This window comes from Ammospiza caudacuta, chromosome 9, assembly GCF_027887145.1.
Source record: "Ammospiza caudacuta isolate bAmmCau1 chromosome 9, bAmmCau1.pri, whole genome shotgun sequence".
NCBI classification, from domain to species: domain Eukaryota; kingdom Metazoa; phylum Chordata; class Aves; order Passeriformes; family Passerellidae; genus Ammospiza; species Ammospiza caudacuta.
The window spans coordinates 22,822,577-22,836,963 of NC_080601.1; the positions used below are offsets into that span (position 1 = coordinate 22,822,577).

At 39.8% G+C, this 14,387-nt stretch overlaps 1 protein-coding gene across 1 annotated transcript; it reads left to right on the forward strand.

Moving 5' to 3' along the window:
• Window positions 1–86: 86 nt before the first annotated feature.
• NOC3L (NOC3 like DNA replication regulator) lies at window positions 87–13,996 on the forward strand. Its single transcript, XM_058810468.1, has 21 exons — window positions 87–105; window positions 1,277–1,484; window positions 1,856–1,985; window positions 2,898–3,055; window positions 3,167–3,223; window positions 4,174–4,304; window positions 4,728–4,889; window positions 5,636–5,729; window positions 5,927–6,102; window positions 6,320–6,448; window positions 6,886–7,017; window positions 7,388–7,468; window positions 8,005–8,105; window positions 8,556–8,628; window positions 8,701–8,764; window positions 8,852–8,923; window positions 9,936–10,117; window positions 10,359–10,487; window positions 11,093–11,190; window positions 11,743–11,827; window positions 13,476–13,996. Exons 1-21 carry the CDS (start codon window positions 97–99, stop codon window positions 13,605–13,607), a joined length of 2,403 nt encoding a protein of 800 aa, XP_058666451.1. The 5' UTR covers window positions 87–96; the 3' UTR covers window positions 13,608–13,996.
• Window positions 13,997–14,387: the final 391 nt, after the last annotated feature.

Consider the following 14,387-nt stretch of genomic DNA (forward strand, 5'->3'; position numbering starts at 1 on the left):
TCCGCCGCCAGGGGCCGCTGTGGCCGCGCCGGGCCGGGCCGGGCCGGGCCGCGCGGGGAGCGCTTCCGCCGCCGGCAGCACGCGCGGGCCGCCGCCATGAAGCCGGTAGGGGCCGTGAGGGGAGCGGGCCGGGGGCTCACGGGAGGGACGGGGAGCCGTAGTCGGTAGCGGCCGGTGCTGCCGGGGCTCCGGAAAGGGCAGAGCAGTGCGGCTGTTTTGGGTGGGCACCGGCGGCGCAGCGCAGGCTCGTCTCTCACCCCGAGACGAACGCTGACCTTTCAGCGCCTTCCCGATAATCCAGCATAGAAAGGGAAGCTAAAGTTGAGCTGACAGAAATTCCGGGTTCACAGATTCTCGCATGTTCTCAGTTGGAAGGGGCCCGTAAGGGTCGTGGAGCCCAACTCTGACCGGCCCGTACAGGCAGTGATCCACAATCGTGCTGTTAGTAGCACCGTGCTCCAGCCATGAGCTGAGGGATCCCCACACCGATCCCGCTACTTGTCCCCTTTGTAAAGGGACGCAGTATCCCCAACAGCGCTTCCGCGGCAGCTCCTCTGCACAGCCTTGCCTTCCCATACCCCTCGTAAGGTGATCCCTGCCGTGCCCATTCCCATCCCGAGCACCCTCGGAAGAGCTTTGCGGGTTTGGCACGGGCCGCGTGTATTGACCCCGAGCCTCCCGGCTTTCCCCGATCGGGCCCGGTTCCTCAGCCCCCGGTGCCTCCCCGAGCTCTGGCCCCGTAACCCTGTTGTGCTACAGCTGCTGTTGAGAGCCTGGCAGCAGGCAGCCTCGCCAGGTCCCTGCAGCTGCTGGGCAGGGAGAGCTTCAGGCAGGAGAAAGCCAGAGCTCAGCTTGGGGAGGTGACCTGCAGGAGGACATTTGTCCGAGACTGGGGCCTTGCACATTAAAGTCCCCCTAGGTACTTTAGCATGTGCTGGGGAACAGCAGCACCCTGAGAAGAGAACAGAGTGCTTGGGAGCAAAGAACTGCGCCCTGACGAGCTGTGTACATACTTTGAGTGTCTAAAAGTGATGGACATAGGGTTTAATAAAAAAAATTGTCAGAGAATGTTTCTGTAAAACATTTGTCACCGTGCTCTCTTTCTCAAAGATGTAACACAGTTGTGTAAATTTGAGGCTAGTTGATGATACTTTTAGCAAGAAACATGTTGTTCAGTCCTAATAGAAACGGGAACTCAGAGATCCTAAACAGTGGAATAAATTATGCAAAGACTGTTAACATGTCAGTGACTTGTAGCTTTCTGTTTGTTTTCTAGAGAAAAAACACAAAGCGAGTTCCAAGTTTTCGCAAGTTACTGAGAACTAGTCAAATAAAACTTGACAATAAATTAAAGAATAAACAGTACAAGCAGAAGAGTGCTGCTAAGAAGTATCGTAAAGAACAAAAGAAGCTAAGGGAAGCTGTCAGAGATGCTATTTCTAGAAAGCCTTTTCCACTGGAGGAATGCAAGAAGAAACAAGTTGGTAAGTGTTTGTTCACTGAATATCCTGCTGCTTCCTGTTACAAAATTGGAGAAAGCAGCATTTCATTTTCTGTATACAAATAGCTGCTGTTCCTGTTGAAAGAATGGGAGACTTGTGAAAAATACAAAATGTGGCCATTCTGGCAGCTAAAACTGTCAGTTAAAGATGGTAGAAATGTGTTTGCACTGATCATTTTGGATATAATAGTAAAGGGGCACTTTTCTGGGATAACAAAACCCATAGGCATAAAGGTCAGTAACTCCAGGTAGAAGTAAGGCATAAAATGGTCTCAAAAGTGTAGGCAGGATTAGGTTTTCAAAGGTGACTATACGTATGGGATCTTAATCTGTAAACATTATCTTCTAAAATAGCTAAAAAATGGGAAGAAAAAGAAGAAGAAGAAGATGCTCTTCCACTGGACATGATGGATGAAGATGACTTAAAATTAATGGAGGATCTGGCCCAAAAAGCATCCTTTTTAACCAGAGATCTTTCCTCTAAGTGAGTTGCAATGTCTCCTTTTCATACTAATTCAGCCTTGTGTGGTTAATATGTAATTAATATGTAAAGTAATGCATTTATCAGGAGGTCTCTTTCAGTCTGGTGTTTCTTTGCAGCTCTGGTTTAGTGTTTCCTCAGCCTGTCTGTACTTCAGTGTCAGTGTGTCAGTGTGTATCAGTGCATTCAGGTGCTCTGCCTGACCTTCAGGGTACTGCTTCTGGAGTGTTCCTTCCTGGGAGCTCCCTGGCTCTGACATAAGTAGCATCCCTCAAATGGAAGAAATGCTTTAATCTGTAAACAGAGTCTTTTTTCTATATAAAGTGTTCAGGACATTCCCTGGACTGTGGACCACATATTGCACTGCAGATTGCTGGAAAAAAAATAAAAAGGGTTCTGTAAGCCATGTCTGTAAACACATGCAACACCAAAACATTCATACCAAAAATTTGTTATCAGTTTTGTGGACCAAGGCATTGAGTACAGTTCACAGTGACATATGTGGAAAGGCAGTGCTCCTAGTTGTAGAATAGTTTTTAGAAATACACTTCTACAGTGTTGTCTGGGTACATGATTGTTTGAAAATCTTACCTTGCCCTTTTTGATGGATGTGAAAGGACTCTCTATGCTGCTGTAGGGTGGTTTTAATTTGTTAATGCTGATTCTGCTTAGTAATTAATAATTTAGTCTAGTTTTGAAGGAAAGGCATAAATGGCAAATAGCTTTTATGTACAAAGTTGCAGTTGTGCTGCATGGTGTCTTGTAGCCACACTACAAGTTCTGAATTAGAAAAATTTTGTTTTAAACCTTCCTCTTCCCCTTTCAAATTAATTGGGTGTGACACAAGTTTAAAGTCTTGCATGGCTCTTGTCTAATTACATGGCTGGTTCATTTAGTTTCCCTTGTATTTTTCAGTGAACCTGTTCACATCAAAAAACGAAAACATGAAAGTGTGATTGAGAAATACGAGAAGGTGCCAAGACGTTTGCAAACAGAGCCAGAAAAAGAACTCATCCATCTGCTCCCCATCAAAGACAAGAGTGGCATAATTCCTCAAACTGTGGAAAAGCCAGGTAAGACACAGATTCTGGAACTGGTATAGTAGCCAACAAGTGTATAATTTATTGGTTTAAAATTTCACAGTGTTTGTTATGTGCTTGATGCTAGATACTCTGTTTTTGCAGTTCTCAATGTTGCACATGATGAAGAAGAGGACACAGAAAATATGGAGGAAGCAGAGGGTAATAAAAAATTTTGTTTGCTTTTTGTTGTTTTTTTTTTCCCAATCATTTACGTACCTGAAAAGTATTTTGCTGTTCCCCAAGGAAGTTTGCAATTGAAGTGTATTTTGTTCAGGATGTTTTTGAATATGTTCATTACCACATTGCCACCAAAGCCATAACCATTATTCAAAGTTTGCACTCTTACCTGTTAGAATCTCAGGAATGGCTGGCTTCAGATTCTCTTTGTTCAAAATTATTTTGATTTTTCACCTAGAACTGCTGCTTGCATGATGTTGCTTTTATCCTTTGTGTCATATTTGCTAGTAAGAAGGAAATATTGGTCTTACATAAAGAATATCTGTGTGGTTCTATTTTGAGATAATTTTGAAATGCAGTTCTGGACACAGCCTTTGTAGGCTTTAAGTGTCTGTCTTTAAATTTTTTTACTTAAAACATCAATACCAGGACACTTTAATTTTCATTTGCAGTTGGCTATTAAGTAATGATAATTTTCAAGTAACTTTGTGACTTCTGGGTCCTTACTGTCTAAATATAAAGTTGAGGAAGGAAATACTTGTAGCAAAATAATACTCAGAAAACACAAACAAAACCAATTGTATTTTTAAGAGAAAAAATGAATGGTGAATAATTTGATACAAATTGCAGAGCACTGCAGTGGGGTAATACATTGAGTTTATATGTTCCCACTGTACTCAGAGAACACCATGAGCAGATTCAAAAACATTTAGTCAACTTCTTTTTAGAAGCAGAAGATTTTGAAGTGGAGCAAAAATGAATCTATGGAGTATATAAGAGCTAGCAAAGTCATTCTTAAAGCTTCTTTGATTGTGGAACTTCTTGTGTTGATCTCCTGGGGCCTTACTTGGGTACCTGTTTGAAATGCAGCATCTGCAACTTGGTATTTGTTAAATGATTCTCCTCTTTTCTGACTCCCACGTCTGTGCCAGACTTCATTGAGGAGCCCCTGCCTGTTCTCACTCCTGAGGAAATGGCTGCCCAAAGGAGACAAAAGCTACAGGAGAGGAAGATGCACATAGCTGCCTTAGCATCTGCCATTCTCTCAGAACCAGACAGCAATGTAGGTACATTTACTTAACCTGCATGTACAAGTGTGTGTGTTGTTCACTGTGTCAAGAAACAAAGATCTGAATGAGCAAACAGTAGCAAAAGCACAAGAATATATGGGTAGAACAAGGAATAGCTCAGTGTTGTATCACTTAGTTATTTTTCTTGTTCCTTAAGCATGACCTTTATGTAAGCTCTGGTTTCAGGGTTGTATCTCAGTGCTTCAGGATATACTAATAATTTTCTGTAATTCTGTGCAAGTTTGTAATATTTTGAATATTCCTGAGACTAAAATTTTGTTGGGATATCTATAATTTCCTGGCTCTTTATGCCGTGCTAAGTAGAGTCTGAGTAACTGCTGAGTTAATGTATGTTGTGCCTGTCCCTTGGTTTGCAGTTGATTTTCATCTGCTGTCTGCCTGTTTTCTTCAATCAGATTAAGAAGCTGAAGGAGCTGCGTGCCATGCTGATGGAGCAGGATCCTAACGTGGCTGTGATAGTGAGGAAGCTGGTCATGGTGTCTTTGATGGAGATATTCAAAGATATTGCACCTTCCTACAAAATTCGGCCTCTGACCGAAGTAGAAAAGGCTACCAAGGTGAAATAGCAAATCTTTTTATTGTGTATGTGAGCAGTTAATGTTGTTTTCAGCTATGCCAGATGCTAAGACTGACTTGTTTAATATGGTTTTATGGTTTGAGCAAAGGGGACAAATACACAAATACTTGTTGAAGCTCTAAAGCTGTGACACTTTCAGGCAGAGAGGTTTTGGTTTTGAGCATTAAATTCTTACGTACTTCCTTCAATAAGCAGGTGACATGCAGGTGGTAATGGAGGGGATAAGTTGTGTCTGAAAGTAGTGTACCAAACCAGGGTGACTTTCCTCATGAACCTTGGAATAAGAACCTGCACTAAAGAGAGTTAGAAAGAAAGCAAATTGTGCAATGTTGTCACCTAACTGGCATAGATTTCTTTGAAATGTCTTCAACAATTTGCTGAACAAATGCAGAGTAACTTGTTTTCTGGAGCTTGTTGTTAACCAATATTTAGAAAGTTTTTTGGATATAGGTTTAGTGCAGTTTAGAGTCATGGTTTTAAAATAGCATCTGGTTGATAATATTTCTTCAAGCTCTATAAATGAAATAGGCCTAGTTGGAAAAAGCTCTCAGAACACATCTGTACAAAAGTGCAGATATATTTTATTTTTAATACATTTCTAGGAATGTCTGTCTAGAAGAAAAAACTGCTTAGATATCTGATATTTGTTTTAAAACTTTTTTTTCACCATTGGCTAATTTTCATATTAGGCTCTCCAAATAAATCTCATTTCAATTATGTTTACAGGTTAAAAAAGAAACTCAGAAACTGAGAGAATTTGAAGAAGGCCTTGTAAGCCAGTATAAATTTTACTTGGAAAATCTGGAACAAACAATTAAAGGTACAGTTAACATTTCTCATTTTTCATAGTAAAGGCAAAATTGTTTGCAGCAGTTTCCCTCCTCTGAATGAATGGTACCTTCTGTCTTTGAGATAGCAATTGTATGGAGTACACATGCAATCACTAAAAATGTAAATATTAATAAGATCATCATCATCATTCTGACGAGTAATCACTAAAAATAATATTTTGTGCAGATTGGAAGCAAAGGAAATTGAAGAAAAGCAATGTCATCTCATTAAAGGCATATAAAGGACTAGCAGAGGTAGCAGTGAAGTGTCTCTGTGAGCTGCTTGTGGCCCTACCCCACTTCAACTTCCACAATAACATTATTGTTCTCATTGTTCCACTCATGAATGATCCATCAAAAATGGTAAGTGATTTTCTGATTAGAGAAAGAGTTCTTGTTTTGTGTGAAAAATAATTATTTCTGAGCTTTATTCCACAATATCCAGATCTTTTGGCCATATCTGTTCACTATTTTACAGGCTGTGTGCACTTTATAATTAGTAAATACCATGAGTATTATCTGTTAGTAGCTGTTGTTGTGGACTGGCTTTACAGAACAATTTCTGTGCTTTGCTTTTCAGATTTCTGAACTGTGTGTTGAGGCAGTTAAGAAGCTCTTTAAACAGGACAAGTTGGGCTATGCTTCACTTGGTGTTGTTAAAGTAATTTCTGGCCTTGTGAGGGGTAGAAATTATGATGTCAGACCTGAGGTAAGAGTCTTTCTGTTATACCTCACAATATTCTTCTGTCAAAAGTTTCAGAAATCCCCTGATGTTAAAGTTACTGCAACTGCTGGCTACAGACAAGCAGAATTTCCTCACTCTGTCAGACCACAGACAATTCAGGATTAGGCTGAGCCAGAGAATTAGGGAGGTATGGGGCAAGAGAAGGAGACTGGGAGGTAGAGATCAGATTCTGCCAGAGACTTGAAGTGAGAGGCAAATGGAGAAATGGATAGAAATGGACAGTGCTGGGGAAGGAACTGGGAGCAGGGATCAAGAGATACAGGTGTGAAGGAACAGGAGGGGAGTAAACAGAACTTTTGACCATCTAAGCCCACTAGATGGAATGGAATTCAGGATTTCTTGCCCTAGTTCCTGTCAGGTTGTACATGACCTTCCATTGTATTTATTTTATTTTACAATAGGTGTTAAAAGTATTTCTTCACTTAAGAATTAAGGAAGTAGAATTACAAAAAGATTCTGAAGACATTGCACCAAAGAAAAAGTTCATGACTTACAAAGAAAAAAGAAAAAATCTTTCCAGAATGCAAAGAAAGGTAGGACATGTGCTTTCTCATGCTCTACTTCTGTTATTTAATGTAGCAATTTGTTCCAGCAATGACTGCATATCTGCTGTTGCCATTGTTAACTCTCAGCATCAGTGATCAATTTTTGCAATGTACTTGAAAATTAATGAGGTTCTAGACGGAATTTAATTATCTTCCTACTTTTTCCTCTTTCCTGTGTTGATAATGCCTTTGATTGGTTGTTTCTGATAGGACAAGGGTTACCCTGTAGAATCACAGGGTGACTTAAGCAACTCATCAAGCATGGGAAATTTATTCTCTGGGTATCTTTTCAATCTGGATATCCAGACTGGTTGGAAACATTGGATGTGTTGTCTTAAAATCAACTGTGTATTTTCAGTGGAAGAAAGCTGAAGAGAAACTGGAACGAGAACTTCTGGAAGCAGAGGCATCAGAAAGTAAAGAAAAGAAACTGAAGTTGGTAAATAATTTAGACATTATTCCCCTGTTTTAGCAGCATGGCATCCTAATGCTTTTGTAACTGTCTTCCCTCCATCCCAAGCTGGCAGCATTCCACATCTCTAGATCATGCAGTTAGCTAACACTTTGCCTGTGACAGAGATCTAGGTTTTAGTAAACCACACTCTCAGTTTAGCCAGGAAGGCCAACGTGGCCATTCCTATTCCCTTCTGCTGTCTGCTCAAAATGGTATTAAATCCATTGCCAAAAGTCCTCCATGTGCCCTGCTCCATAGGACACTGTGCAGTGGGTGTTACAGCCTCTCAGAGTGGCCTTTAGGCAAAGGGGGAGTGTGGCTGTAGCCAGGAGAGAGCCAGGAGCAGGAGAGCACTGGAGCACTCGAGCTTTTCAGTGTGAGAAGAGCAGAGATGGCAGTGCCAGGACTGATTGGGAAGGCCTGAGTGCAGGCTTGGACAGAGAAAAGCATTTCAGTTGAGTTGAAGTGAAATAGAAATGTCTGTTTCACATGATTAAGTATTTTTATTTTCTTTCCTTCAGCACACAGAGACCTTGAATATTGTATTTGTAACTTACTTCAGGATCTTGAAGAAAGCTCAGAAGTCTCCACTTTTGCCAGCTGTGCTAGAAGGTCTTGCAAAGTAAGAACTGACTACCCTCTTTTGTGTGTGTTGGAAAAGACATAAAGCACTAAAGAAATTTTTGTCTTAAGCAGTGAAAAAAGATAGTCCCTGATAAATTAGTTGAAATTCTTTTATTTCTCTGCTGAAGTTTTCTGCTATTTCCAAAACCATTTCAATGTGATTTGATATTTCATGATAGAATTGATGTGATGCAAACACCACAGAGTGTGGTGTGATTCCATTCTTTTGTCTGATTAATTGCTAAAGGACACACGCATGTCTTTAATGCTCTAGAAGAGCCATGATTAGCATGTTGTGGGCTGAATTATCCTTTCCTGTGAAGATAATAAATGTTCAGCATTTGATTTAGCCTGCTTTTAAAGTTTGGATCTTGGCAATTCAGAACACTTTGAACTGAGTTTAAAGATAATGTCTATAATTTAAAAATTAAAATCTCTTTCATTGCAGGTTTGCTCATCTCATAAATGTGGAATTTTTTGATGACCTATTGATTGTCCTTCATTCTCTTATTGCATCTGGGGTAAGTTGATTTTTATTACAGTTTTCTTAAAATTACTTTCTTTTGGATACTTAATCAGTTTTGTATTCTTAGGATTTGAGCTATCGTGAGAGTCTTCATTGCATTCTCAGTGCTTTTCATATACTCTCTGGTCAAGGTAAGAGATTTTTTAAAACAAACTTTTGTTTAATATTGCCTGATAAACAAATGGAGTAAATGTGTTTATTTGGGATTATGTTTATAGGTGATGTTCTTAACATCGATCCAATGAAATTTTACACACATCTGTACAAGACACTGTTCAGCCTACATGCAGGTAATTCCAGATTCCTATTTTCACTGTTCACCTAGATAATGTTTATTCTGTTTCCTTGCTAGCAAAGCCTTTATGTAGCATTAATAAACTACACTTTTTAAAGACATCTGATTTCTGCGAAAAGTATTGTCTGGTTTAACCTACTTTTTTTTCCTCGAGTTGCACATTGCATTACTGCAATACAAATACTTGAATTATTATTCCAATACATGGTAACAGGTTCTAATAATGTCATTTCATTAGGAAATGCCAAATATTTGATCTTGGATAAGCATTTAGTCTATCCTCAGTTTTTTTGCTTCCTTATAATTATTTCTTTCAGTTGCAATTTAAAAATTCCCGTCTTTTTTCTCTAATTCTCTCTTCAATAAGAAAAAACACCTGATTTTTCCAATATAATTCTAAAGATAATTTAAATTTATATTCTGCTTCAAAAATTTTCTAGTATATATTGCTGATTTTTATAATGATAACATTTATATGTTCTAATTGAAATTTTCCAGTAATTTTGAGAAGTTGAAAAATTGATGAAAAAAATTTATAAAATTTGAAATTAACATAATTTTAATTAACTTTAGAAATAAATATGGATTCACTAGGAATAAACTATTAAGAATAAACATTCTGCTGTTCTGGATGGGTAAAAGAGCAGATCTTTTCACTTTTTAATAATTTATACAAAATTATACAATGAATGCATTTAGGATTAAAACAGTAGCTTAATTCTAATAAGCATTGTTTATAACACTAATAAGCAGTGTTTAATGATTAGATACTTTTGATGGAACAAGTATATTGTTAGAAAGGAGCACAAAAACAATGATACATTTTTTCTGTTCAAAGCTAGACTATTTTGACCAGAAATGCTGGATGTTTAATGTGTATCACATGAGAGGTGTCTGAGCTCCCAGCTTCCCTGCTGTTCTCAGTTCAGTGCCCAGCCCCTAGCAGGGTATACTGTGTTTGTCCTTGAGGTGGTTCTTTACTCTTTGTGTGAAATTCTGCTTTTGAGGTGGCACCAATGAGGACATGGGGATTGTGCTGCAGTGCCTGGATGTCATGTTTGCCAAGAGGAGGAAGCAAGTCTCCCAGCAGCGAGCTCTTGCTTTCCTAAAGCGACTTTCCATCCTTGCTCTTCATGTGCTTCCAAATTCCAGTGTTGGCATCTTGGCAGCAAACAGGGTATTCATGCAAGTAAGTTTTACTTGTTCAAATTTTTAGCTTGCTGGCTAAAGGTTATGGAATTTTTTGTTAAAATGATTTTGTGCAGAATTTTTTAAAGATCTTTAACAAGAATGATGAAAACAGAATATGTTTAAATGCTGCTGAAGCTGGCTGAAGTGGGATGAATCCTGAAACTGACTCAACCGTGTTATAATTGGGTGGGTAGTATAAACAACTCAGTTTCTTTTTTTTTTTTTTTTTTGTGTTGTAGACATTCCCAAGGATGGACCTCTTACTAGACAACGAATCTCAAGGCAGTGGAATTTATCTCCCAGAATTAGATGAACCAGAGCATTGCAATGCCCAGAACACAGCGCTGTGGGAGCTGCATCTGCTGCAGGTTTGTGAGTAACTCAGGGATTTGGGAAATAACAGCAGTAAATAGCTGCTCAATGTTTAGGTGCTTTACACTAAAGGAGAGCAGAGGTCTTCAGGCTTGTCTGTCAAATCTCGGCCCATATGAGCCTATTCCAGCACAGAGGGAGAGGAGGACCAGCACAGTGGTATGGAAGGATGAGCTCAAAAGCGGATGTTACGCATCCCCTATTATAATACCACGCTGGTTCATACTGCAGGTTGCCTTGTTAGATTCCTTTGGATATTTTTTAGATCTGTTAAGTTCCCTTGCAGTCCAGCTCTTCTTCCAAGAAGAACTGACACCTTGATCTGTCATTACAGTCAGGGTTTGGAGAGGGCTCCCTCTGCCCTTTGTCCCTGTTTTCTGGGAGTAGGAATTATCTAACTGTGGAGAGTCATGCTCACAGCATGATTTGAGGGAATAAATGCATGACATTAATCCCACAAACTGACTGATTTTGAGGTACTCAGTTACTAAAATAAAAGCAGACCTTCCATCTTATGAATTGGAAATAAACACGAGATTGTGCAGATAAATACATTATCCCTTACTGCCTGTCTACTGCCTTCATTCTTCCTTTCTTTCAGAGACATTATCATCCAACAGTGCAGAAATTTGCATCTCACCTTATTGCTGGAGCTCCAACTGAAGGGTCAGGAGTTCTTCCACTTGATTTGAGCCAAAGGTGAGTTATCAAAGACTTCCTTTTTTTATAATAGGCTCTGAAAGGAAGCTGTTGCTTATACTATATTAAAGGAATTCCTGAAAATAACTTAACACTCTGATCTTCAAACTCTTTCTTCTTGTGCCAGTACAGAATGCAGAATGCTGGCTGCCCTCTTTTTTTCTCTCCCTTTTTTTTCCCTTTCTTTTCCCTTTGGAGACTTGTTGCCAGGCTGTGACAAGGGTAAACATCTCAAAATGCAGTATGTTTTCTTCCCCTGGGAGCAAAATACCTTCAGCAGCAGCCCTGATCTGAATATGGATCAGGATCACTGAACTGAGGCTGTCCAGAGGAAACTAGAACCCAAATTGCAGTGTAAGGTCTGTAGCAGGTTAAAACATGAGAGCAGCCATCAGACTGAGATCTAATTCAGCATCCTGTCTTTGGCAGTGGCTGGCAGCAGGTGCCTTGTGGGGGAGAGGGGGGTTTGTGTGGGATGCTCCTCTTGGTGATAGGTCAGCTGAAGCTGTGTTTATGTAATGCCATTTTTCTTTCACTCTTTATTTACTGTAGGTCTGCTACAGAGCTTTTTGAGACATATTGTATGAAAGGAATGACCTTTAATCCTCCTGTTGCATCAGTAGCACCCAGAAGAAAGGTACTGTTCTCATTGCTCTGTGTCCTTTTCTAACCATGTGACACACCAATGTAACCTGTATCTGCTGGCTCACTATGCAGTGCCCAGGCATTGGCACACTCTGTGGCTTTCTGGTTTCTGTACTTTCTGCATCAAGTACATTTTTTAAACTGGGATAAGATAGGACTGAGTATAAGGAAGGAAAAAATAGCTGTATAAATAATCCTACCTCCCACAGCATCAGTTAACATAGCAAGATTAATATGGTAGCTGTTATTTTGCACTTTGCAGTGGTTCAGTGCAGATTTCTTGGCTCTTTTCTGTAATGACGAACTAATGTTTGTTCAAAAAGCAATGCTAAAAAGCCAGCTCTTTCCCCAGGGTGGGTAGTTGCCAAGACAGCTGGATTTCCAGTGTTTGATTCAGTGTGTTGAGAGACACTGATCCCTGTTAGTGTCACTACAGCTCTGAAGGGGAAATAGGAAGGAACAAAGGGTTAATGTAAAAAGAGGAGAAATGGGGGAAGTGTGTTTATATCCTCAGTGCTGGATGTGTTCCAGATGCCAGCCTCCATTAAGTGTCCAGTTAGTGGCGTGTCCTTTAAAAAGTGATAATTCTCCTTCTTTCTAATGCAAACATTATAACCTATTAACCTTATCAGTGCTCCACTTTGTAACTCAGTAATGTCAGTTCAAGCCTTGGGAGCACAATTTTTTTTTCCATTTTAGAGAAGCAACTTCTGAAAACGTGTTTGTACTTAGCTTACTCAGTTGTTTTATAATGACTCTTTGGTATGTGTGTCCTGCTGGGGAGTTACATGAGTAGCTCTGACAGAGCAAGGCTGAGAACAGCAGATGGGAGAAAAATGAGGGTTTGAGTAAGGAAATGCACAAGCTCCTTTAGGGAGCAGAAACAATGGAACAGCAAGATCACAAAGTGCCCATAGATGGATATCTATAATGGACCTAAGTGGGAAAACTACCTTGGGATCTTGCCTGCTCTATGGCTGTTTGGCTCATTTAACAAATTTTGGCAGTTGTCTGAGTTTTACCCTCTGTGTTCTGCATATCCCTTGCCAGGCTGTCAGCATCTCCCTCCTCTTGCCAGAAGCTCCAAACTGGAGCCCTGTGCACTACTAAAGAGAGGCTCTCATTTCTCCATGAGTGCACAAAGTACTTGGCAATGGAAATTTTAGGACTTTCACAGGGAAATTTAAATCATGTGCTTGATCATAATTCTTAATTTGAGCACCAGGAAAATGCAGAGCTCCAGGTATGGCTGGAGGCAGAAGGCTCAGGGGATTCCTTTCTGACTCCCAACCTGTGCTCTGAGCATTGTTGCCTTTTGGTCAGAGGTGATTGATGTATAAATGTGTGCAGTCACCACAGTGTGCCTGATTTGTATTTGTAAGGTGTGTTGAACAGGGGGCAGAGTGTGAACCCCTCACCCGGAGCTGGAAGCCATGGCTGTGTGTTTTAGGTAATCTTCTAAAGCCCAGCTTAGCACAAAGCAGGAGCTTATGAAGGACTGCCTGACACAGTGCTTGCCACTTGAACAGGTCTGGGCTCGATGTCTGGGACCAGGAGAGAGAAACAAGACTGCTAAACTGAGGTAGGCATGGAAGACATAGCCTTGTTTAGTAATAGAACTCCTATTTTGTAATTTTCAGGATACCTTCTCACAAAGGGATTCATTTGTCGATGAAGAACTAAACAAACAGCTTCAACAACACATCAGTGAGACTGGTGCTCACAAACACTTGGATTTTGCTAAGCACTTGAAGGAATCATCCTTGGCATAAATGTACCTATCAATCAAGTTCACTTGGATTCTTAATTATGGAGAAAGATTGGCTGAAAGAAATCACCAGTCATCATAAAAGGAATACAAGCAGGCCTTTGTGTGAATATAGAAATACACAAAAATGTAACAGCAGTTTTTCACACAGCTACAGGCCTGTCCCCCTAACCTCCAAGCCCCTGTTCAGGGGGCTGGGGAATCACAATGAACTGTCATGTCAGTGTTTTAAAAATATACAAACCCAAGTAATTTAAGAATTGTTTGCAACCATGCACAATTGTATTTTATGTATTTTTCTAATTTTTATAACAGAATATAGACATATGTGTTTCTGCGAACTCACTGGGTTGTGCTGATAACTTAATAAATATTTTGAAAATGTTAACATAATACTGACTTTTTGATGTCTAAGTTACATTTGGAATATGTATTGCATTTTTCCTGTTTTTCTTCTGATGTCCTCTAACCATTTATCTCATCTTGAAATGATTTTGAATTTGGTGGTTTTTTCCCTTCTGATGAATCTTGACACTGGCAAATTAAGAATACTGAATTTCAGTTCTAAGCTATCATCATGATTGAATGCTCTACTGCAGTGTCTTCAATAAAGCATTGCTGTCAAGAATACTGGACAAATGGACAAATACAAGGTAAGAATATTTGGGTTGTGGGTTTTTTTTTTTTGGTAGGTAATTGTCTCCACATTCTCCAAATATTATTTATTGTCTGACTGTTTTAGAATCCATTTTCAGCTACATGTTTGCTTTGCAAAGAGCAGGTG